We start from the raw sequence: 23,504 nt of genomic DNA on the forward strand, positions 1-23,504 counted from the left end.
AACTTGAAGATTTTGTAAAGTTATTATTGACAATAAAATGTGGAACAACCCATTTGGTTAGCTGATATGGGTAAAAAGAATGCATATTTTGGCGTCGACATACTTATACTTGGCCAAGTTGAAGAATAGTTGTGAATTTGTTGGAATGGTTTTACACAATTTGGTTGTTTTGGATGGTTCCACAGGAGCAACTCTAACGGGTGTCGGACAGAGTATGTTGTCAACTTTTGACAAACTTCGAAAAGGGAAAAAGACATGCACTAGTATCCAAACATGTAGTTTCGTATCTATTTATAATTATACATATTTTGACGTTTTGGCAACTCTCCCATTGAAGATGCTCTAAGCGTTTGTTTTATAATCAAACAATGGTTGTTAGTAAGTTGCACGCAGATATCATCAGTGCAATGTACGGATTTCGCCTACAAAGGCAATGATGTAAGCAAATGTGCATTTAAATTTAGCTTGCTGTCTTTGCATGAAAAAAGTCTCACTCATACCTTTCTTTTTTACATCTGCAGTTTTCAGTTGGATTTACGTTGTTAAATCTGCTCTCGAGGGGTGTAGGATTCTTACATGCTCTAGAGACTTAGAGAGCAGCTGGTTGAGAGAGAATGGCAGGGGAGGATGTTAAAGAGACGCTCTTGAAGAAAGATTACTATGAGAATTGCCCAGGATGCGAGGTAGATCAGTATAAAGCGGTGCAGCATGGTTTGCCAATAAAGAAACTTTTCTTGATATGGATTGTGGTGCTCGCCACAGGTACAACAACTCCACTTATTAATTTGTTCTTGCTCAAAATTTGGTGCTCTATCGAACAATGTAAGAAGGTAAAATTATGAACATCATATATGGTAGTGTAACCAGAAGGATTAGGTAATGATTTATAAATCAATGATCTTAATGATATTCATGTACTGCCCTTAGGACCTCCGAGTAACATGTTCGTGAAACTTGTAATTTAGGGAGATGAAATGAAGATATACTCACATCATTATGGACTATTGACTAATATGATGCTTATTATATACTGGTAGTAAGAAATTTGACCTGATAACATACCAGGGGTGATACCAGAAACTTCATCGGAAAAATTGGATGCAAGCATGCACTATTTCTAAGAATGTTCAATTCAATGCGAGTATATTTGGAACTAAAAATGAGAAAGATCGTAACCAGCCTTCTAAAAAATTGGTGTCTGCTTTACTTCTGTTCGCAGTTGATTCAGTGAGACCTAAATCTAGGCTTAGTTTCAAACTTATCAAATATAGTAAAATTTATAATATAAAAATTAACTACATCCACTACATTCCTCCACTACACTCACTTTCTACAATTATTTTTTGATCTCCATGCCCAACCCATTTGTAAACAAATGAGAGGGATGGAGGGAGTAGTATATTAGGTAGGAACTTTTTAGAGGTATAGTTTTCAGTTATACTATGTTTGCATACGGTGAGGGTATCTGCATCCCGTAAGGGACCGATCTAGTAAAAGGCACTCAGGGAAACGTGTCCTCCCTAAGCAATTTTTTGACATTTTTTCGCAATTTTACAAAAATATGGAAATGTCCCCATAAAATTTGAAATATTAAGGGTGTATTTCCAGAATTTGCTTGATGCCTCCCGGAAAAAAGTATTCTAGATCCACCCTCCATCCAGTTGTGTCATGTACAAGTACAATTGGGATTTCGTTGTTTTTCCTGTGTGTTATTGTCCTGTAGTACAATATGGCTGGTAAATGCATGGGAAAACTTAAGGTGTTATATTGTGTAGAAACAAACTACAAAGAAATTTAAAGTACCGAAGGTTTACAAACACATGTTATCAGCTGAAGCCATTATAATAGGAGGAAGACTATGGAAAATAATCGAAAATGAGAGATGAATACAAATTGCATTCTGCAACAAAAAAAAAATCAGTTCTAATATATTTCTTTCTTCTTTGTCAGTGCTGCCAATATCATCTCTGTTCCCGTTCCTTTACTTCATGGTAAGTATGTAGTATAAAATAATGATACCTGTATGTACCACAACTGCTAGATTGATCTAGTGGATGAATATGTAACAAAGTTTCACTATTTTTATTTTATCTGTTGTAGGTAAGGGATTTTAATATCGCAAAACAAGAAGAGGATATTAGTTATTATGCTGGTTTTGTGGGTGAGTAAATTTTGTTGCATGCAGAGTCGATTATGATGTCCTTCTATCTGTAAATTCCATTCGACTCATAAAATTTAGTTGAATTCTTTATGAAGGTTCATCGTATATGCTTGGAAGGGCTCTCGGATCTGTCTTTTGGGGAAAAGTTGCAGATCGATATGGTCGCAAACCTGTTATAATCATAGGCACTTTTGCAGTGTATGAACTGACTGCCCTCACTGATATTTGCACTTAGCTTTTTGTCACTTCCATATGGTTTATTGTTAAAATCCAATTTTCTACGGTTCATTGCAGAGTTCTTTTCAACGCTCTATTTGGTCTTAGTACGAACTACTGGATGGCTATTATTATGAGGTTTCTTCTCGGATGCTTAGGCGGTGTACCTGGCCCAATAAAAGTACCTTTTCTCACTTGGTTTAAGCTAAAATATTACATGTCTAACTAGCACATTCTTCAAAGATGATGCTCATGGCCAGTTCCTGCAATATGGTTGCTTGTTGCTACTTTTTACCTGTATTAGGTCTTTGGGCTGTGGCTTCTGTTAATGTTTTTATTATGGACAGGCATATGCATGCGAAATTTTCAGGGAAGAACACCAGGCCCTGGGACTATCAACTGTAAGTAATTTGGGGTATAATACATTGTGCAACTTACAATTTACCCTGTTGGGGGAGTTATAACAGGGAAGTAAGTGGATAGAATTTCACCTCTATATGTGCTCCAGAATTTTATATAAAGGGGGACGCAAAGCAAGAGTAAAACTACCTCTTTATTCATGATAAAACTTTGAGTTCATAAATAGGATGAAAGGGAAATAAAATGAGCGAAAGTCTCTTAAAATATCTTTTTATTCTAAACCTAGCCCCCTATTTTTCTAACCGATCCTTTTCATTTTTAATAATATTTGCTTGACTTCCTCTCCTAATTAAAATGCGGGAGCACACTAGTGAAGTGATTATACTTCACTTCCTTTACTTTTCTCTATTGTTCAGATACTTAAAAAACTCGGGAGCAAGGCTCTAATTAGTAAATGTCAATTTAAGTAAAACTAAATCTTACAGGTTAGTGCAGCATGGGGCAGCGGGTTGATAATTGGACCTGCTTTGGGAGGCTTTCTTGCACAGGTTTTTTAATTGATAGTACAAATTAGTCATTACTGCAATGTTATTATTCACTCATACAATATCAATCTCTTGCTAAGTTCTTGTTTAGCTTCAGGCATTACATTTATATTTTTGCATCTATCCCATTATAAACTAAAGCATAACAGTGAAATTTGTATGTCATTTCTTTATTTTAACCAGACTCTTTGTTTATTAGCGTCATCTAACCAATTAGTTTATGTTGGTTTCATTTGAATTATGTTAAGCCTGCGGATAATTTCCCAGATCTCTTCTCCTCACAATCTCTTTTTGGAAGGTAAAATACTTCTTGTGCTTTTATATTACTACATAACTTTTTGGAGATCCTCTTATTAAATAATGAACCATTTCTGCAGATTCCCATACTTCTTGCCATGCCTTGTTATATCACTTTTTGCGCTGGTTGTGGAGATCACTTGCCTTTGGCTTCCGGTTTGTTGTTTTTAATGCAATCAGCAGTGTTCTATCTTTAACTGTGTTATTATTTCCACTCAGTACTAAAGACCCAAGTATATGGAAAGGCGAGAATGCAAATTAGAGTTCATGGCAAACACATCCCTTTGGTTTGGACCAACTGCACTTTATTATCTAAACTATAGATGACTGCACAATGCATCCCTTAAAATATTTTGACGCTGCATTTTGAACCCTTTTGGTCCATTTCTGCCTATTTTGAAAAGGTGAATTAGACTTAAGAATTAACCAAAATGACATTTACAGGCTCTTAAGCCTTATTATCCTTTTAATATAACACAATGATAGGTAAAAATAGATGAAAATGGGTCAAAAGGGTGCAACCTATGGTGCTAAAATATGTTAAGGGATGCATTGTGCAATTACCTAAAATTTAGGTAATAAAGTGCAATTGGTCCAAAATAAAAGGATGTGTTTTGCAATTAACTCTACAAATTATCACCAGGCATCATATGCTTGAATAATCTGACATTTAGAATGTACTAGAGCTTTTGAGGAATATTCTAAACTTCCCTTTACATTCCCAAGGGGAAGTTTTTGCCTTTCGATACTTATATTTAGAAAAATCTTGATATCCATTTATGCCCCCTACCAATAAGTTAGTTCTTGAAAATGAAAGTAATATAAAGGGAATGCACTTTTATGTGAAACATATAGAATTTTTCTGCATATAATACACCCATTTGGTGGAAATGTATATTGCAAATACTGGATCTGAGAGGAATTGAGCTCATTCATCCTTTGTTTCTACCAAGAGCCTGACTTATAATTGCAAATATTTCTTTAGTAGCAAACGAAGGATCTAAGATTCTTCTTTAGGAACCCCAAAAATAGTCCAGATTTAAATTCTCCTTACAAATGGAAAACATAGAAACTGTTGCTTGAGAACTTCTGAGCATGACCTGTGCATAATACGATTAATGGGTACTATAATAGTATAATTTTCTAGAACTTATAGAAGTCTATGTAGGCTTCAGGTAGAAGGAAGTCATAATAGTATGTCTCTTTGCTATACAGATATTTAGAGTGAATTTCAAACCTAATATATAGAAGAATATTTATCTATGGTAAGGAGTCCAATGACTAAAAGAAACCTATAAAAAGAAGACAGTTAGTACTGTGATTGGAGGATTAAATAGTATTTATCGTGATTTTCTTAATGTTACATGATTCTTTATTGTTTCTTCTTAAACAAACAAAAACAGAATTATCTATTTGCCTCCATTTTTTTAAACTAAGAGTAATTTTGAAAATTGCAGGAAACATTGCATAAGCACGAATCACATAAGATTTCAAGTGTTGACTCATTTGAAAATTTGGAGAGTGCCCCCTTTCTGTCTGAAACCACTGAATATACACATGGACAGAAAGGATCAAAACCTGAAGGAAGCCTTTTTACTAACTGGCCGCTGATGTCATCTATAATTGTTTACTGTGTTTTCTCACTTCATGACATGGCTTATTCAGAGGTAAGATACTATCGTTATCCAAAAAATTGGCTGCACCATGTTTTACAACTGTATATAACACCCTGTTAATGTTTGATTCACATATATTATAAACAGTTTTAACTAGAAGTTTTAATAATGACACTTGTGCTTAAATATATGATTTCGACTAGTCCTTAGCGTTAAACTTTAGTCTCAAAATTAACCAGTAATGTCTTTGCAGCTAGTTTGTGGTCTAAAAGTGGAGGATTACACTTTGAAGTCTAAACAAAAGGTGCCAAAAATATACTGGCAAATCTAAAGCAAAGTTTTGATAGTTTCCAGAGAAAATTGAATTTCCCCGGATAATATTGTTTTAGATCCTTTCGCACAGTGTTCTCATTGAAAGTTTTGTTTAGGAGTGGGAAGTGTACTCAATTTAGAGGGCCCTTGACTGTCTTCCTATAATAACAACACTTAATGTCTGTCAAAGCCCACTAACCGAGTAATTTGGCGAGAATCACTTGTCGAGTATCTTAATGCCTACGATCAAGACTGCTCCCACCTCAAAATATGCATCTTGTAGAATATTTGGACATAAAGAATTCAGATACGCTTTTATTGGAATTGTAGTGGTACAATTAACAGTAATAGTTTTTGTGTTATCAATCCACAAAAAAGTCCAGTTGATACTTTCCAGTTATATAGGTTTAAATCATGCACAGAATTAATTATCAAAGTTCTTATATTATTATTATCTGATGATTGCACCTTATATTTAGATATTTTCATTATGGGCTGTGAGCCCTAGGAGGTTAGGGGGCCTGAGTTTTTCAACTGAGGACGTTGGTGAAGTTCTTGTAATCTCGGGTACATCTTAATCCCTGGTTGTGCTTATACAATTTTAGTCAGCACTATAAAATGCATATGAAACTTGATCTCTACTAAAATTGTGCTTATGAATTCTCTCTTCTCACTTCAGTTTCCCTTATGGCCGTATTAGAATCATTTTTAATGTGCCAAAAAAGCAATGAAAAACTTGCATTCTTTAATAAAATGTAGAAGCTAACAGCTTTTTCTAATCTTCAGCCTTCCATAAACTAAAAGAATAATCAAACTCAAGAAGTTTTAGTTCTCCTACCCGGTACAGAGATATGTAGTAGACCTTTTCTGACTGTATTTGCAATGTTCAGGTGTTGCCCTTCTGACCTTCCAGGTTTTCCTGTATCCACTCTTGGAGAAGAGACTTGGATGTATCATGTTAACTCGTATATTGGCAGTAAGCATTTGAATCCAATAGAATTTTATTAATTGCATGGCCAAAGATTGCTCTGTTGTATAAACATAGTTTGATAATTTATTATGTATAGGTTCTTTCTATCCCTCTTTTGACAAGCTATTTGTATATCGCCACACTATCTGGGATTCTTCTCAGTATATCGATAAACTGCGCTTCTGCATTGAAAAATATTTTTAGTGTAAGTTTCTATTTTACTTCAGTAATTTAGTGCCTTCGTACATTATTCAGCCTATTAATCATATTCTTAAAGAATGCCTACTTGTAATTAATGTAAAACGAAATTCTGTTTGTTTCATAATTTTTCATGTTCTTACATTTCTACTGTTATAATCTCAAATGGAGGGCGAGCATGTCATACTTATCTTCGAAACAGGACTTGTGGTATTCCCTTTAGTAGGTATCAGTGAAAATATATTGCTCGACTTTTTACATCTGGTCCCAAATAGTTGGGAAGTTGACACATCTTGATAGAATTGTAGTTGATGAACAGTCAGATAGTAACTTCATTTCCAGTCATCTTCTAATTTTCCTTGGCATTTTAAATTAGGAGAGGACATGGCTTGTAAAGTTCTGTGTAGTTCTCATATGCAAATTATTTACATAAGAAAGTGAACTGGAAGGATAAACCACATTCTGCAATGTTCTGTTTTTAATGTTCTGTCTGGGGTCATGCTAGTTGTTTGCTTGCTACATTATTTCCATATTATACGAGAACAAATCATAAGTTGCAAATTTTCTACTGTGACTGTGATGAATTTTTATGTTATATGTATATTACTTTGGCGAGTTAAAGGAGCGGTTAGGTTAAAGTACGATCTATAACCAGATAACATATTACTTCAAATTACAAGTAGAATCAAATGAGCTTATAAATATAGTGCACAATTTGCTAATTCCCATATGACCCCCCTGGATGAAATCGTAAAAAGTATATATACAGATGTTAATTAAAATTCTCATTAATTAAGTTTAACAAATGTGTTTTCTTCATCAGGAATTCATCGTTACTGGATTTTTCATATTGCAAAACAGGGCTGTGGTAATTTTCATTTCCCAATAACGTATAGCATTAATATTATTATTAATATGTCATTTAGTCACGTAAATTTTCTCATTGAATGTCTCATATGCTTCAAACAGGACCAACACCAAAGAGGGGCCGCCAATGGAATTTGCATGACCCTTATGTCGCTATCTAAGGCAGTCGGTCCAGCTATTGGAGGAGCACTGTAATATTTTTTTACTTAGCTTCAATCTTTCACATCATAAGCAAGAAGCCAATATTTCTTTTATGTCATAAAAATTATCACCTGGCTGCAAACATATTGTGTTAATGATGCATTCATTGCAAGTTAAACTAACTCCAAAAAAATGCAAGTTAAAATAAGAAGATGCATGTTATATTTAACCACTTGAAACTTGTAAAACCAAAATTTGATGAGGAGGCGTCCGTTCAGCTGAATAGTATCTATATCGTATATGCCTGCAAGTTCTTAATAAGATGAATGAGTGAACAAATTGTCCTGCAAGTTTCTAATAATATAAACTAGTGACCAAATTAAGGATCCAGCTAACCATGAAATTAATCAGATGAAGAATCCGTGCAGTAATAACTTTCTTGGCATCAGTCAATGTAAAAGAGTTCGGCATGATCATGACTTCTTAGTGGTAAATTTACATTTCGAAAAAACTGCTAAGAATCATGAATACTTCTGATTGCTTTGTAATATCCATGATTGGAGGTAGAGAAGAAATTACTAGCATCGGCTAATTGTGAGCACATATTCAAAGAATACTGTTACAGTGCCTTAAAATCAAACAACTGCTACAAACAAACACAGAAACAGCTACTACAGGTGACATGTGGTCCTCACTTCACAGTCATCTGTAAGATTTGCGAGGCAATGTGACTTTATCAGCAGTATTGGCCATGTAAATGAGTCCTTTGCAATTTGCATGAACAGTATCAAAGAATCTTATTTGCATGAACCTGAACATCAGTTTTTTTCCATAGTAATTATTACTATTTAAGTTTGGACCTGACATTTGCAGTTCAAAGTGCAATGGATGCATACTTATAGTTTTTGGTGTTTGTGTATAAGATTGTGCTGCATTCAAATATCAAATTCCTAATAATTTTTATGTTCCTATGTGACTTTCATATGCAGCCTTTCCTGGGCACAAGGCCGCCTAGAGACTGATTTTCTACCAGGTATAAGTTTTCGGTTTGAATTGAAAATATCTGTTTGAACACTTTTTTGGCTACTGATTTTAGTGCTTCATTATGTTTCCATTCAGAAGTAAATTTCTTATGGGGAAAAAATTAGTGAACTTATGTTACTGTTTTCTTATTAGTGACAAAAATCTTCCGGATTTTGGTCATAGGAAAAATGCCCCTGAACTAAGTGATGGTTATTTTTGTAAATTTTGCAATAAGATAGTTGGTGCATAGTGTAATTCACTTATAAATTGACATTTAATAGATAATATTTAGGAAAATATATGATTAACAGATCTTTCCAATTGCAAAAAAAGTTTTCCAATTATTAGTTAACCACTCTGTTAAATATTCAAGTAAGATATAACTGCATCCTATCCCAGATCAGTTTTCCGCGGTTCTCATAATGAGCTTGTTTCCGGTATGGAGTGTTAAATTGTAAATGGAATGAACCTGGACTCCCTGCAGTTCTGGTTTGTTTTCACTAATATAGTTATCCCATAATTATCTCTGAAATTAATAATTTTTTTTTGTCAAACTATCATTTGGTGTTACTTCTCGGGAAGAAGCGAATATAAGGAATTATACTTTGATTCCAGATAACAATTAGTTTAGGAGAGAGAGAATCTACTGCAATTCTTCTTTCTTATTCCATCAAGATGTCAAGGATGGCATAATTTATAGGAAGTTATAAGTCTTAGTGAATATGTCAACTGACTTACCGGGATGGATAGTGAGAAGATGTTAGCGGTTAAACTGATGATATATGTTGAATTGTTACTTTTGATGAACTATATTACCCTTAGTTTTGATTAGTGCGCACAAACTGTAATGAAAACGGAAAAACTGTGATGTTCTGTTTCTTTGTGGACATTCACCAGGTTATGATCTTTTGTACTCTCTATTCATATTTAATTGTAGGTCCGCAGATGGTTTGGTTCATATTGAATGTAGTCGAGGCAATCGGAGTTGCAATGACTTTCAAACCGTTCCTGGTCGAACGCCAGCTATGAAAGGCGTCAAGTATGGTACATGGATCAGTCTACTATATTACCCTTTAAATCATATTTTGCCACATTCAAACTTCGGCTTATATTGAATTATCAAAGACAATTTTGGGCTTATATTGAATCAGAATTGCTTATGGCCATTTTTCTTGCTTCTTCGGATAAGCCTCCTGGCATGTTGCTGCAGTTGAGGAATATAAGGAATTTCGCTTCCATGTTAAATTTGAACTTGTACTTTATTCTTTTGAATTGGATATGCTCCCTCCTGTCAAAACATTCGAATTTCTGCTCCTAGTCAAAATAACCAATACTGACCAGTATTTGTTCTCACTGCGAGATCCTTTGAGTATTCATTGACTATTTAGAGAAAACTCAAATGTCGTTATTTAAAGACATATAAGTTTCAATATCAATTTTTTGAGAAAATGGTTCCAACTGTCATTTCAAAACGTCATTATTTTATGACAAATGGGTTTAAGTGTCATTTTTTTTGAAAAAATGATCATGTTTTAATTTTCTCAGGAAGTTGTGTTCCGCTGAAACCAACTTGCTGAAACCAACTTGTAGTTGCGCTTTTGTCCAATATTGTAAACACAACACAAAGTTACGTTTATTAATGACATTTGACTATTTTTTTAAAAAGTGATATTTGAAACCAACACTCACGGTTTTTGTGTTATTATAATCAGGTTGCATTTATGTTATATTTTGCTAAAAAAAATTCTTTATTTTGTTTACCAAAATAACTTGAAGTCAATTATATATTAACTTAAATTATCGACATTTTTATTTAGAAATTAGCAGCATAAGTAAAAAATTAATTAGGACCGGTGGACAAACACTAGTCATAAATCTGACTTCAAACTAAAATATGTCTTTAAATAATGAATAATTAGCAATTTTTTATGTCTTCAAAGAAACATATTTATTTTCAATTATAAATGTATTTTTAATCATTTAATAAAATATACTCCCTCCGTTTAAGCAGGTTCTTTACGGTTTCTTTTTTGGCCGTCTCATTCTATTCTCAAGATTTCAAAATTTATAAAAAATAATCATGATGTCCCACCACTTCTCCACTTTTTCTTTCTTTTCACCGTATTTTTACTTCACTATTTCTTTTTTATAACCTCCGTGCGAAACCAAATATAAAAAATCCGTCACAAACCAAATGTGAGCAACTCGAAATCAGTCAGTTTACTTTTACTTTTACGAAATCAGATCATCTTTATCGAACTCACGAAACAAACACGAAACAGAAAGCCTATGAAACACGAACGAATCTCTTATGATCAAGGGGATCGGATCGATGAGCCTCTTAAAAGAGAATTTAAATATTCATGCCAAGCCCTAGCTTACGCTCTCTCGGAGACCATCAGGTACCCATAAACAACCCTTTGTACAATAGAACAACCACTTCATATATATACAATATACATGTGTGCCATTTGCTGAATATGTTCAAATATTTGTTGTTTTATTTATATAAATTACCAACATATAAACTAAAAACAAAATCCCGAGGTGGACCTGGGCGGGGCTAGTGGAACGTGGTGGGTTCAAGTTTTGGCTCCGGAGGTTTAGTGGGTCCGGGATGGATTGAGGGGCGAGGGTGGGCCCTAGATGGACGATGACATTTAAGAGTGAGGATATGGTTTAGAGGAGTTTCTCGTGATTTGTATTTTAGTGATATCGGTTTAGTTTAGTTTGTATTGTAGTGGTTTATATTTGAGCAAGTTCCTATTTATGTATTAAGATAGTAGGATTGTGGTTGTGTACAAATTTCATATTATGGTATGGAAGTTGAAATAATATTTTGTGTACTATCTTCGCTTTATCTGGTTTGTGAGACAAGTCGCTCAAGATATATATATGATGTTTGATTGTGTAACTTATTGCCATCGTAAATTAGGTGCTCTTTGGATCATGGTATTTCAACCTGGCTAAAGGTAAGAGGCTGAGATTTTACAAAGAAGTAGGTACCAGCCCTCTCGAGGTGGTCCCTCTTACCTGTGCCAAGTCTAAGGAATTGGTCATGTAGCCTCGATGCACCGTGAGATAAGTGTCTTGAGGAAGGACTTGCGTGTTAGCAAGAACAAGTGTCTGATCATTCTGAATTGGTAGATAAGCTTCCTATATAAGACAATTTTTCATTAATTTTGAGCTGGCCTAAACTCATAGCATGAAGAATCCCGTCCTTATTGCACAAACGCATCTTGTAGGTGCCCTATGAACCCCTACAGAAAGCTTGACTGCTTACAAGACCGAGATGAAACAATTCTTCCCGAGAAATTTATAAGGTCAAGAGAAATGTGAGTCGTTTGCCCCCCCCCCCCCCCGCTTTAGTCTCATTCATTCCACTTTCCTCTTATATCAAACCTTGATCCAACCCCTTGTTAATTTTTCATATGGATTTTCTCACTAATTTATCTGCTGTTTTGCAACATCGTGCAATTAAACATTGGTTGTAACCCTGATTCCATTAACTTTTGTAGATCTTGGTCTCAAAGACAAGCTCCACCTAATAACTCACATATTTATATTAAACATGGTAAACAAAGGAGGACAAGAAGATAACTGATCTTAGCACTCTTCCTAGAGTATTAAAGAATCTGTTGGGAGTCAGCATTGGAAAAGGAAAGGGCAAATCTTTCCTTTAGAGGCTCTTTTTTCTGATGCACCAGAGCATTATCATCCCAAAGATGATCACTCTGTTGGTAAGGCTTCGAATCTGCTTAAGTATGTTCATCACCATGCCAAACTTGTTAATAGCTTTGTTATTGATGAAATACCTATGGCTTCTATCACTCCCACTGAGAATAATTGATCTAGTAGTTTGGTTTTTTCTTCATGCTGGTTTAATTGCTAAGAATAAGTTTGATTGGGTCTCTACTGGTATGCAAGTAAGTTAAGTATGTCTCCCCATTGTTGAAGTAGTTGGATATTTAGCTATTAATACTGAAACAAATAAAAATTACTAATATGATTAGGATTGTAAAATTAGAAGTATACTTACTCACCGACTCTCTTGCTAACCTCTCCTTTTGTGTCCGGAGGTGAAAAGGCGATACAGAGCTTTGCTTTTAAAAAAAGCGACAGTGCAGATTCACATTTTTCTGTTTCGAAGTCAAAAAAATGAGTGGAAAGAGTTAGCAAACAAATAATTTTGTTATTTTTTTTGTTTGCTCTTCATTTTCCCTCTTTCTTCACCTTATTATTTCTTTATCTTGCTAAATGTCTTGGGGTTTTTAGTATTTAAAATTTAAAATTAAGAGCTGAGATGAATTCCTTCATATTAATAAGAAATTATATTTATTTACCTTCTCATATAAGATTCACTCAACCTTCTTCCGGACTCTGTGTAATTGTGCCTAATTATTTAAGTTTGTTACATATTTTTGTATTGTACATATATCATTGATTAAACATGTTCTAGACCCGGTGAAACTGAAAGGCAACAAGCAACAATACATTTTCAAAAAATAAAAATAATAAAACCTAATAATTGAGGCAAAAACAACTGAAATTGAATTTCCTAATATGATACGGAAACAACTCATATCCAACCCCTTGTTGAGCCTCATAAATCATATAATGAACTAGAAGCAACTAGCGCAATAAAAATTAACGAGATTGATATATTCAAATTAGAGAGATGCGGACCAAAATTTAAACTTTTAAATCCATACTGTCTTTGTATTTTTTCTATACTTTATTAGTAGGGCCGAAGCATTAAAAATTTTAGCCGGTTGTCAGTCGATCGGTACATGTTGAAAGGGATGGATCGTAATTAAAACATATTTAAAAAAATATATAGTTTAAACATCTCTCTTGAACAATCTTATAGTTTACTACTCCCTCTATCCCTCTCATTTCTTTACAGTTTTTTTACACTGCTCGGCACGCATTTGAAGAAAACATAGTTCAATAGTTCAATAACTTATTATAATTTTTTTTTCTTTTTTGTATAAAAATATGAACACTAAACTTTTATTCAAAAGAAAAAAATATTCAAAATAAGTTATCAAACTACATTTTATGAGAGCATTAGAATGCGTGCAGAGCCCCCGTCCCCCAATTTAAACAAATGAGGGGGACGGAGGGAGTATAATTTAACGGGCTTAATATTTAAAAATTTTAATGGGTTTAATTTAAACATATTTGTCGAAACACATTAATAAGCCTACATATTTAGATCTATTATAAGAGGTTAATTAGGAAAAAAATATGTAAATTAAAAGACACGTTTTGTTCTAATATAAACACTTATAAAACTAATCAAATATTAAAATTTGTACTATCTTATCAAAACTGAATTATTTAAAATTAAAATATATTAAAAATTACCCGTGCATCAATATAAACTACTATATTATTAATCTTAGGAGAAATCATCTATACCTGGACTAATATTAAAAAAGGTCTTATAAAATAAATATGAGATTGGAAAATTTAAAGCATTTTGTTCATATCATGTATTTTATCTCATAAAATGAATATGGAACGATATAGGCTACCTGCTGACCCAGCTTTACTAGGTTGTTTCTGTTACACAAAAAAATATATACAAGTGCTTGTTCTTTTTCATTTTCTTTTCTTTGTTCAACGAATATCAACTAAAGAGCTACAATTGAATAGAGATCGACTTGCTACCACACAATGATAGAGACAGATCTATTTATTGTGAACAGGAACCATGTGTGTTCTTATGGGTTGGCATTTCTGGTGATTTAAGTCACAACACCAAACGTGTCGGGTCGTGTTTGTTTCAAGATCTAGTACGAATGTTCTACATCGTGACACGTGATACATGGGTGTGTCCCATGTTCTTTATTTCCTTTCTTTGAAGGATTTCGTATATAATTAAGATAATGATGAAAAAAGGTATGTTTTTTTGTGTGCGCAAAAAAAGGGTATTCTTTTTTGATCCAAATATTATATGATTAAATTCTTTGTGTATTAGTCAACAACTTTGAAAAATGCTATATGCAAAGTTTTGCTCACCATAATCTTGATGTGAAAATTATATGTGGCCAAGGATATGATGGTATTAACAATTGTCTTGCAAATGGGCTTTAAAATTAGTGGCAACATTCAAAGTTGTGTCGTATGAATTTTTCGAAAAAGTGAGTCCCATAATCAATTTTTCTAGCTCATAATGCTAAGGAAGCGACATTTGTAAAATACTCAAACGAGTCAAAAAGTTTAATTCCTATTGATGAAATTGAAACCACAAGAGATTAGACCAAATTGGATTTTTACAAAGGCAGCCAATACCCGATGAAGCTCAACTTGAGCTATATGCGAAGCTTGATGAAGATAAACAATGAAACTCTTATTATTTTAACAGTGTCATCAATGGTCAGAGTCATTAAAATTCACATGTCGAGGCTAGCAAATAATTTGTACATTGAAATCTTAACTCTTCGTATTTATTTTACATCTTATTAAAATGGTCATGGTGATAATGATCCTTGCCAATCATTAAAAGGGTATATTACTCATGATGTAAACATATATTATTGACTCATGTGATGTCTTGTGCTGGCATATAGATGTTTTCACTATTGTGAAATTTTATGATCATAAGCATAATTAAATGATTAGACTATTTCGCCAACCCATGTTTTAATTGCGAGGTCCGTCCGTGACGATTATCAAGCATGTGTGTATTACTTAAGCCATTGGTATGCGCAACTGAGTTTTATATAGTCGTCAAGGATCAAATGACTTGTGTAAAGTCCTTTATATATGAATACATTTAATTTGATAATGTTGGCTATGGCATGTTATGTGATTGTTAAATAGTGTGTCTTTGGTTGAACGAGAAAAACAAGTTTTCACTAAGAATATTAGTTAGAATTAAGACCATGTATTTGCTCGTGCTACCAATATGAGGCTATCGTTTTGGTTCTTCACATTTTATTTTATGGCTTGGTTGGATTTTGTTTGAATGACATGGTGATTAATGCGAAATGTAAATCGGAATTCCAGTTTATCCTCGTAATTTGCTCTGATACGATGTTGATAGCTTGATGTTAGTGTTGATGAGTGAATATTGGGAAATGTGCTATATATGAATATGTATTTGCCTACAAAATTATTATGAAAATTAGTATGAAAGCAGCACATTGTCTCTTATTGCCTGTGAGTGATATAATGCAATGATAATGTCATGTATATAGTTTTGATGTCTTGCACTAGTTGGCTTCTTAACAATATCTATAACAAATAAATTAATGGTAATAATATAAATATATTTGTAACATTGGATGTTATTCATATTCTTTTGATTAAAAGAACAAAATGTTCATCATACAAGAAACTATAAGATAATTGTATCAACACTAATTGTGTGACTTAAATCAAGATTATAAAATAGAAACAGAAATATGGTTGCCATTATTTATTTTAATAATTTTTAAACTAAAAACCAATTTATAAATATCCGTAGTATCTTTGAGAAGCATATAAAGCTTATACCTAGAAAGCAGGGATTCTTCACTCACCGCCGCACCCGCACCCGCACCCATGCTTCGAAGCTTTAACATATATGCTCAAACCCTAAAACAAGCTAAACTATTTTACGATCCGTTTTATACACCACAGTAGGAATCTCATATCTTGACGAGGGAGAGAAGAAGATCTACAACTTTTCAATCGCTTCAAACAAATCGAGTAAATGGATCGTAAGAAGAAAGTTAAAAGGAAAAGAGAAGATAAAGATGGAGACATAATCAGCCGGCTACCAGATGAACTGATTCATAAAATTCTTTCATTTACGGATGCTAGACAAGCTGTTCAGACCAGTGTTCTCTCAAGGAGATGGAAGCTTGTATGGACCACTCTCCCAGTTCTGAATTTTGGATCGTACAGCCAAACCGTCCCCTGTAGCGTCACTGCTGAAAAGGAGTTTATTGGGCATGTTTTGTCAAACCGGAATCATCAGTCCCAAATAAAGGAAATGAACTTGTATGTTGTGTATCCGAATTCTCTGGCTATAAGGGAATGGTTTCGCGATTATGCTATTTCCCATAATGTTCATAGCCTACAAATTGATTCATGTTTTTATCATCTTGATCCGCTAAAATTATCCTCCTACAGCTCTCGATCCTTAGAGAAACTAAAGTTGGCAATGAGTTTTGAATTCGTTAACCCTTTAGAACCAGATATGTGGTCTCTACCTGCTTTGAAAACCTTAGATTTGACAAGCCTAACTTATGTGTATAACTCGAAATTACCTATATCATATCTGATTTGCTTGTCTTCCTTACAAAATCTCAGCCTTGATGGCTTTGATTTGCCAGAATCTTTCACTCTGATTTCTTTAACAACTCTCAGAGTGTCAAGATGCAATTTACCCCAAGCCATTTGGAAGTTGCCAGCATTATTGAATCTTGAACTTCGTGATATAGTGTATCCTGCTAACATGACTGAGTTCTTCTCTGCGCTTGGCAGGTTGCAAAATCTTACACTATTATTCCGGCACCTACCTATTAAAGACTGTTTAATTAATTGCCCTCATCAATTGGTGAGTCTGATAATTATCAATGCTACTACTCGTACTTGTGGTAGCATTATGGTTTTCTGCCCAAAAATTCAGAATTTCAGTTCTGTTGGGATTTTTACAATCACGTTTGGAGCCTCTATGTTGGAGAATGTTTATGTAAAATTACGGGAGGGCATTAGACGTAAGGTTGTTGCAACATCAACAAAGTGGAAACAATATTATCGTCGGTTTCTTTTTATGCTTCCTGGATTTGGTAGTGCCAAGATTCTTAGCCTTGATTTGGAGACGATTAAGGTAACTCTATATTATATGTATATGATGATATAACTATTACTGTTCTTTTTTGGCTAAACATATTGTGTGATATTACATAGTACAAGTTAAACATCTTTAAAAGGCTTTTATGGATATTACTTCGACTATTCAAAAGTTTAGTCATATTTGATTCTCCAATACAGTTTATGAGAGCATATGAGGATATTTCTCATCACAAAACCTTTATCAGAAGGGTATCAATCTCATGTAGTTGTTGCAAGTCCATACATTTTTTGTTTTCAGGGATAAATAATATATAAACACTTTTGGACAATATATTTCTCCGTACTCTATATTGTGTAATAAAATAGTTCTATTGGCTGTTTTTTTTGACTGTGAACCTTCGATATTACATTCTAAAGTTCACCGTGAAATTTTAGTTCTTTCTTTTTTTCGCTTTTAGTATCCTTGTATATATCTTTTGGTTTGGTCGTAGGTTGTAATTAATGAGTTTCATTATCAAAGATAAATTTCACTTTCTTTTAGATCCTTTTATCATGGGTGTTTTTCACCCAATTAAATTTGATTGGATAGATTACCTATATTAATGAAATTCTTTTGCCAGGCACTTTCTGCAATTTCCGACATTGTTGCACGATTTGGATCTCCGTTCTTTAATTTGAAGTATTTGAAGCTACCACGGGGATGCAAGGAATCAAGTATATGCGGTTCTATCAAAAGCTATTTACTTGATGGCTCTCCTAAGGCCACCTTTGTCACAACACCACCTCAGGTACTTACTGACATATGTACATACTATAAATTGGTGCCTGTTATCTTAAATTTTAGTAGGAATACAAAATTTGTGTAGTGTTTATCTCAGAAGTAGTATAAGTATGTAGGGTAGCACTCCATAGCATAACCTCTTATATGGAGTTACGTAGCACACCATTACAAATATATAAATAATATATATATATCTATTATATTTTTTATGGAACATAATTACAAATTTTGATTATTAAATCGAAAACAAAGTTATACAATTTTTTTTATTCCAAAAATCATTTAAAATTATGCAATATCTCAACATGATTCTATACCAGAATAATAATCGTCCATGATTATTATGTTGTAGAATCAGTTTTGAAAATAAACTTTTTTCCTTAAATTTTAAGTGTTAAATTACTTAAAATAGATATATGTTATAGTATTCTATATTAGAATCACGTTTTATATGTATTCTATAATAGAATTTATAATAAAAGTGATGATTTATAATGGTGTACTATGTAACTCCATATAAGGAGTACCTCTCTGGAATGTTGGCCTAAGTTGTATACATGTATGTTGCACTGTATATGAGACTAGAGAAATGAATGCAGAAAATGTAGGTATTGTTTATATCAGTTGTGTTACAATAAGAGGATGCATATCTTCTTGTCGGAAGTAATACTTGATCCTAGGGGGTGTAAATGAGTCAAACAGTTCGTGAGATACTCGAGTTTGGCTTGTAAAATATTCGAATTTGGCTCAGTAATAATCAAGCCGAGCTTGTGCTTGAGCTTTTCTAATTCCTTATCGAGCTGAGCTCAAGCTTCAAATTACTCGGACCGTAAAGTTCGCGAACCTTATCGAGCCTCTGTTATTTTTAGTATTTTCAGTTATAAGTATATTTAATATAAATTTTAATATTTTTTTTATATTTCATATATTTAATTGAGCTGGACTGATTATATATCAACTTTTTGTCAATATCTGGTGAAATTGATTCGAGCTTTCGAGCCGAATTCAAGCTTATCGAACTTTTTATGAGCCGAGCTTTGAACTTGAAATTAAAGGCTCGGTCAAACTTGAGCCCGAGCCCGAACTTTTTAATCGAACTCGAGACGAATCCTGGCAGTGTTCGACTAGGATCGGCTCGATTACACCCCTACTTGGTCCTAAGTTGTTAAAATTAAACCCTAGTGATGACATTGCAATCGTGATGTCATGATAAATATATTAAGCTTACATCTTAACACTCCTACTCAAGTTGATGCCTATATATCATTCAATGACCAACTTGCGAGCAAGTGAATGTAGCATTTTTCTTCCAAATCCTTTAGTTAAAACTTCAGCTACTTCATCTTCCAATATGACAAATTGGATACAATATGAATACTGGGTGATATAAGTATTGACCATTTCTTTGATGAACTGGCGATGAATCTCAATATGCTTGGTCCGATAGTGTTGAACTGTGAATCATATGTGAAGGTAATTGCTGCTTTATTAACAAAATACAACATCATTGGACTAGTCGATGCAAGGCCTAATTCCATCAAAAATAATATCATCACGTACACCTCGAGCCATGGCTCTAGTTTGTTTTAGCTATAAATAATGCAACAATTGGTTCAATCTTGCTTCACGGAGTAATTATGTTGCTTCCAGCAAATGTACAGTCTGTGATATAGAATGTTTGTCGCCTAATTAGCACCAATTTAGCTCTCAACCCCGAGATGAATGTTTTTAGTAAACATCACTCTCTTTTTTTAGGAGCAGCTTTAAGATACCTTAATATCATATAAATTGCGTATGAGGATCATGCATGTACCATCTCCCAACTCCCACTACCTTTGCTAGATCTAGCCTTGTGTGCACGAATTATATTAACCATCCAACTGACCTCTGATATTGAAATCTATTGAAATGTCACCAGCATCTCCACATAGCTTATGATTTGCTTCCACTAGAGAACTTGCGGGTCTACATACAACATAAAGGTTCCTCAGTGTGGCTTTAGTGGGTAATGGGTGGATTGAGTGTGACCGGAGTGGGTCCCTGGTGGGTAATGTCATACTAGGGGTGGGTGATGACATATAGGGGGTGGGTGATGTCATATAGAATGGGTTTTTATGGGTTTCTATTGGTTTTTATTTTAATTATATCTCTTTGATCATTTGCCTATATATATATAGGGTAGTATTCCATAGCATACTCTCTTATATGGAGTTACGTAACACACCATTATAAATATATACATAATATATATCTATTATATTTTTTATGGAATATAATTACAAATTTTGATTATTAAAATGAAAACGAAATTATACAATATTTTTATTCCACACTTCATTATAAATTATGCATTATCTCAACACGATTCTGTAACAGAATAATAATCATCCAAAATTATTCTGTTGTAGAATCAATTTCGAAAATAATATTTTTCTTCAAATTTTAAATGTTAAATTATTTATAATAGATATATGTTATAGTATTCTATATTAGAATCACATTTTATATGTATTCTATAATAGAATTTATAATAAAATTGATTATTTACAATGGTGTGCTATGTAACTCCACATAAGAAGTACCTCCCTGGAATGTTGGCCTATATATATAGGCAAGTGTTCAAATACAAACCAAGATCAAACTACAAACTACAAACTAATATGAGGCCTTGGATGAATCCAATGAAGTGCCCCCTAGAAGTCATCACACACAATTAAAATACAAAATTATACAATTTTTTTATTCAAAAAATCATTGAAACTTATGCAATAATCCAACATGATTATACAACGGAATAATATTATCCAGAATTATTCTAACGTAGAGCTTTTTTGAAAATCAATTTTTTTGTTTAAATTATAAGTGTTAAATTATTTAATAATATATGTATGTCGTAGTATTCTATATTAGAATCACATTTTGTATGTATTTTATAATAAAATTTGTAATAAAATGAATGATTTATGATGGTGTACTATAGAACTTCATATAATAAGGACCTTCATGGAATTTTGGCTCACACACACACACACACATATATAATATTACATTATATTAATTATAATTATGTATTTTTTGGTCGGCTAGTCCACGAGTAACCAACTTGGTGGATGACAACCACCGTATATAGTTTAATTGGCTGCCGAGACAAAACAGGTAGGTCGTCTGGTAATCTTCTCTCACTGGTCTAAATCTGGACTTGGCTTGGATTCATTTAGTGGTTAAAAACTGGGATTTTCAAAGAACCCAACCTCGTTTTTCTTAAGGAAAAGTGATCTTAACAACTAATAGACATATATTCGTACAGAGATATTGTGTGTTGCAGAGTGTATGTGAATAAGAGAGATGACAGTTTTTTTTTAATTGCTCTGCGAAGCACAAACGGGTTCTTTGTTTCCTTGAAAACTTGGAACCCCGATTGTGATTTAAAATATGAAATCTTTCCTTTAGTGTTAAAACCTGCTTTGATACCATCTCAGAAGTAGTATAAGTACGTGTATATGTATGCTGCAGTGTTATATCAGTTGTCTAATTATAAGAGGCTGGTGCATCTCTTCTTGTAGGAAAGTAAACCTTGGGCTCTAAGTTGTTAATAGAAAACCCTAGTGATGAAATCAAAATCATGATAGTACATATTTTATGCTTACATCTCATCAGTTTATCTGTAAAACCGTTTCTCCTAGTTACTGTTTTCCTTCCTGTCGTGGAAACAAAGGTGTATCTTACAGTATTATTCTATTAGTTGATTAATCGCTGTGAAGGGCCTTGCACTTTTGCTGAGTTAAAATCATATAAACTTCCATGTTCAAGTACAAAATTCTTAGATGGTCGATATTAAGAACTTATACTTTTCATCCAGATGAGATGTAAATTGTAATTGGTTTTAAAAAGAGGTTCAGATGATAAAGATTGAGAATATACACTGGGAATAATCACTTAAACAGTTTATATTACAGAATTAGATCCAGAACTCCCCAACAACGTAATTAACCTAAATAACTGAAACTCTGGAAGAGATCAACATCCGAAAAGTCCATTTATGTCTTCCCCGAGACCACCCAGTGTATAGCTAATATTCCCGAGCATCTTTCTTTTTTATTATTATTAGCCTCTAACATCATATATTATTGTGATTTGGAATTTGAGTATTTCCTTTTTTCCATGTACTGTATCTTGTCAGTAAATAATTTACACAAATGCGGTCTCTCTCAATTAAGTTGATTCCTGTAGAGTCAAAAGAAACACTGTTTTCCGATTTTACTTACAGAAAAATACTATTATCTGAGGTTAACATTTTGGTCTAGTTGCAAGGCAACCTTTTCCGTGTCTCAGCGGTCCCCCCTCCCCATATAATTCAAATATAATTAGTCAAACAAACAGTTTCTTCTATTTGCAGTTACAAGAAATTTCCACTTCCAGCTTGTACCTAATATGAACGTGTTGATTTTAGGTAACTGAATTGGACCCCAGTGCTGCAGTTGGAGGGGAAGGTGATGATCAAGTGAGATCTTCTCGTGAAGATGGTGATATTGGGTTGTGGCACGGCCATCAAGTTAACCCAGAGTTTAGATGCCTACTTGATTTTATTATGAAGAAGTATCCTGAAACATTTGAGCATTTCACCACCAGCACTGAAAGCAAGATGTTTTGTCTGATGAAGCTCAATATGTTGTGGTCCTCAGTATATTCTTTTCTCAGAACCTCAATGGCTGAGGTCAATGATAAGATGATGACCGAGTACAAAGCACAATTCGCTGACTTGCAAAAGCTAGGATTTAATGTGAATTGGCTTCTGAGTCATCTGAATTATATTAATCGCTTGTTTACGAAGTCCCTGCTGCATGAGCTTGATGAGGTTGACTCTCGTGTGAAAAAGATGGTACCGAGGCCGACAGCCTCTGGAACAGTGGGTCGTGGACATACTGTTGGGAAGATCGGAGACTATCTGTTTCAGTAAATTTCATGCAGTTTTAAGATATCATGCTTGTTACGAAACTAATTTATTTTGGTGATTGTTTTCATTGCGACTAGTTGTGTTCCTGGTATTATTGGATTCTTTTGTGATTTTATATCAATTTCATTGAGACTATTTACTAGACAGTTTGCAGCCCCAGGGCTCTGGCTCTTCCATACCTTGAAGCTAGATATTTCTCCTGGTACTAAATCTCTTTTGAATTGGCTGTTGGGTTTTAACTCTAGCTTTAAAACTTTGTATTTAATCATT

The 23,504-nt window shown here is 33.6% G+C and overlaps 2 protein-coding genes across 2 annotated transcripts; both read left to right on the forward strand.

The window, feature by feature from the left end:
- Positions 1–302: 302 nt before the first annotated feature.
- Positions 303–10,059, forward strand: LOC108202096 (protein ZINC INDUCED FACILITATOR 1). Its single transcript, XM_017370473.2, has 18 exons — positions 303–438; positions 522–762; positions 1,951–1,991; positions 2,101–2,161; positions 2,257–2,359; positions 2,456–2,558; positions 2,725–2,778; positions 3,223–3,285; positions 3,531–3,580; positions 3,660–3,735; positions 5,037–5,246; positions 5,987–6,074; positions 6,398–6,483; positions 6,575–6,682; positions 7,499–7,543; positions 7,645–7,733; positions 8,673–8,716; positions 9,644–10,059. Exons 2-18 carry the CDS (start codon positions 615–617, stop codon positions 9,733–9,735), a joined length of 1,461 nt encoding a protein of 486 aa, XP_017225962.1. The 5' UTR covers positions 303–438; positions 522–614; the 3' UTR covers positions 9,736–10,059.
- A 2,405-nt stretch (positions 10,060–12,464) lies between these two features.
- On the forward strand, positions 12,465–23,380 carry LOC108200807 (uncharacterized). Its single transcript, XM_017369061.2, has 3 exons — positions 12,465–17,533; positions 18,120–18,287; positions 22,731–23,380. Exons 1-3 carry the CDS (start codon positions 16,412–16,414, stop codon positions 23,235–23,237), a joined length of 1,797 nt encoding a protein of 598 aa, XP_017224550.1. The 5' UTR covers positions 12,465–16,411; the 3' UTR covers positions 23,238–23,380.
- Positions 23,381–23,504: the final 124 nt, after the last annotated feature.

The sequence above is a fragment of the Daucus carota genome, chromosome 9 (genome assembly GCF_001625215.2).
Source record: "Daucus carota subsp. sativus chromosome 9, DH1 v3.0, whole genome shotgun sequence".
In the NCBI taxonomy this organism is placed as follows: Eukaryota; Viridiplantae; Streptophyta; class Magnoliopsida; order Apiales; family Apiaceae; genus Daucus; species Daucus carota.

What these genes read in the sequence shown, in the direction of transcription:
- LOC108200807 (XM_017369061.2), top strand. Translation starts at nt 16,412, where the DNA reads ATGGATCGTAAGAAGAAAGTTAAAAGGAAAAGAGAAGATAAAGATGGA. An exon ending in TTGATTTGGAGACGATTAAG is followed by an intron (nt 17,534 to 18,119) that starts GTAACTCTATAT and finishes TTCTTTTGCCAG; the next exon opens with GCACTTTCTGCAATTTCCGA. An exon ending in TTGTCACAACACCACCTCAG is followed by an intron (nt 18,288 to 22,730) that starts GTACTTACTGAC and finishes TGTTGATTTTAG; the next exon opens with GTAACTGAATTGGACCCCAG.
- LOC108202096 (XM_017370473.2), top strand. Translation starts at nt 615, where the DNA reads ATGGCAGGGGAGGATGTTAAAGAGACGCTCTTGAAGAAAGATTACTAT. An exon ending in TTATTATGCTGGTTTTGTGG is followed by an intron (nt 2,162 to 2,256) that starts GTGAGTAAATTT and finishes TTCTTTATGAAG; the next exon opens with GTTCATCGTATATGCTTGGA. An exon ending in ATCATAGGCACTTTTGCAGT is followed by an intron (nt 2,360 to 2,455) that starts GTATGAACTGAC and finishes GGTTCATTGCAG; the next exon opens with AGTTCTTTTCAACGCTCTAT.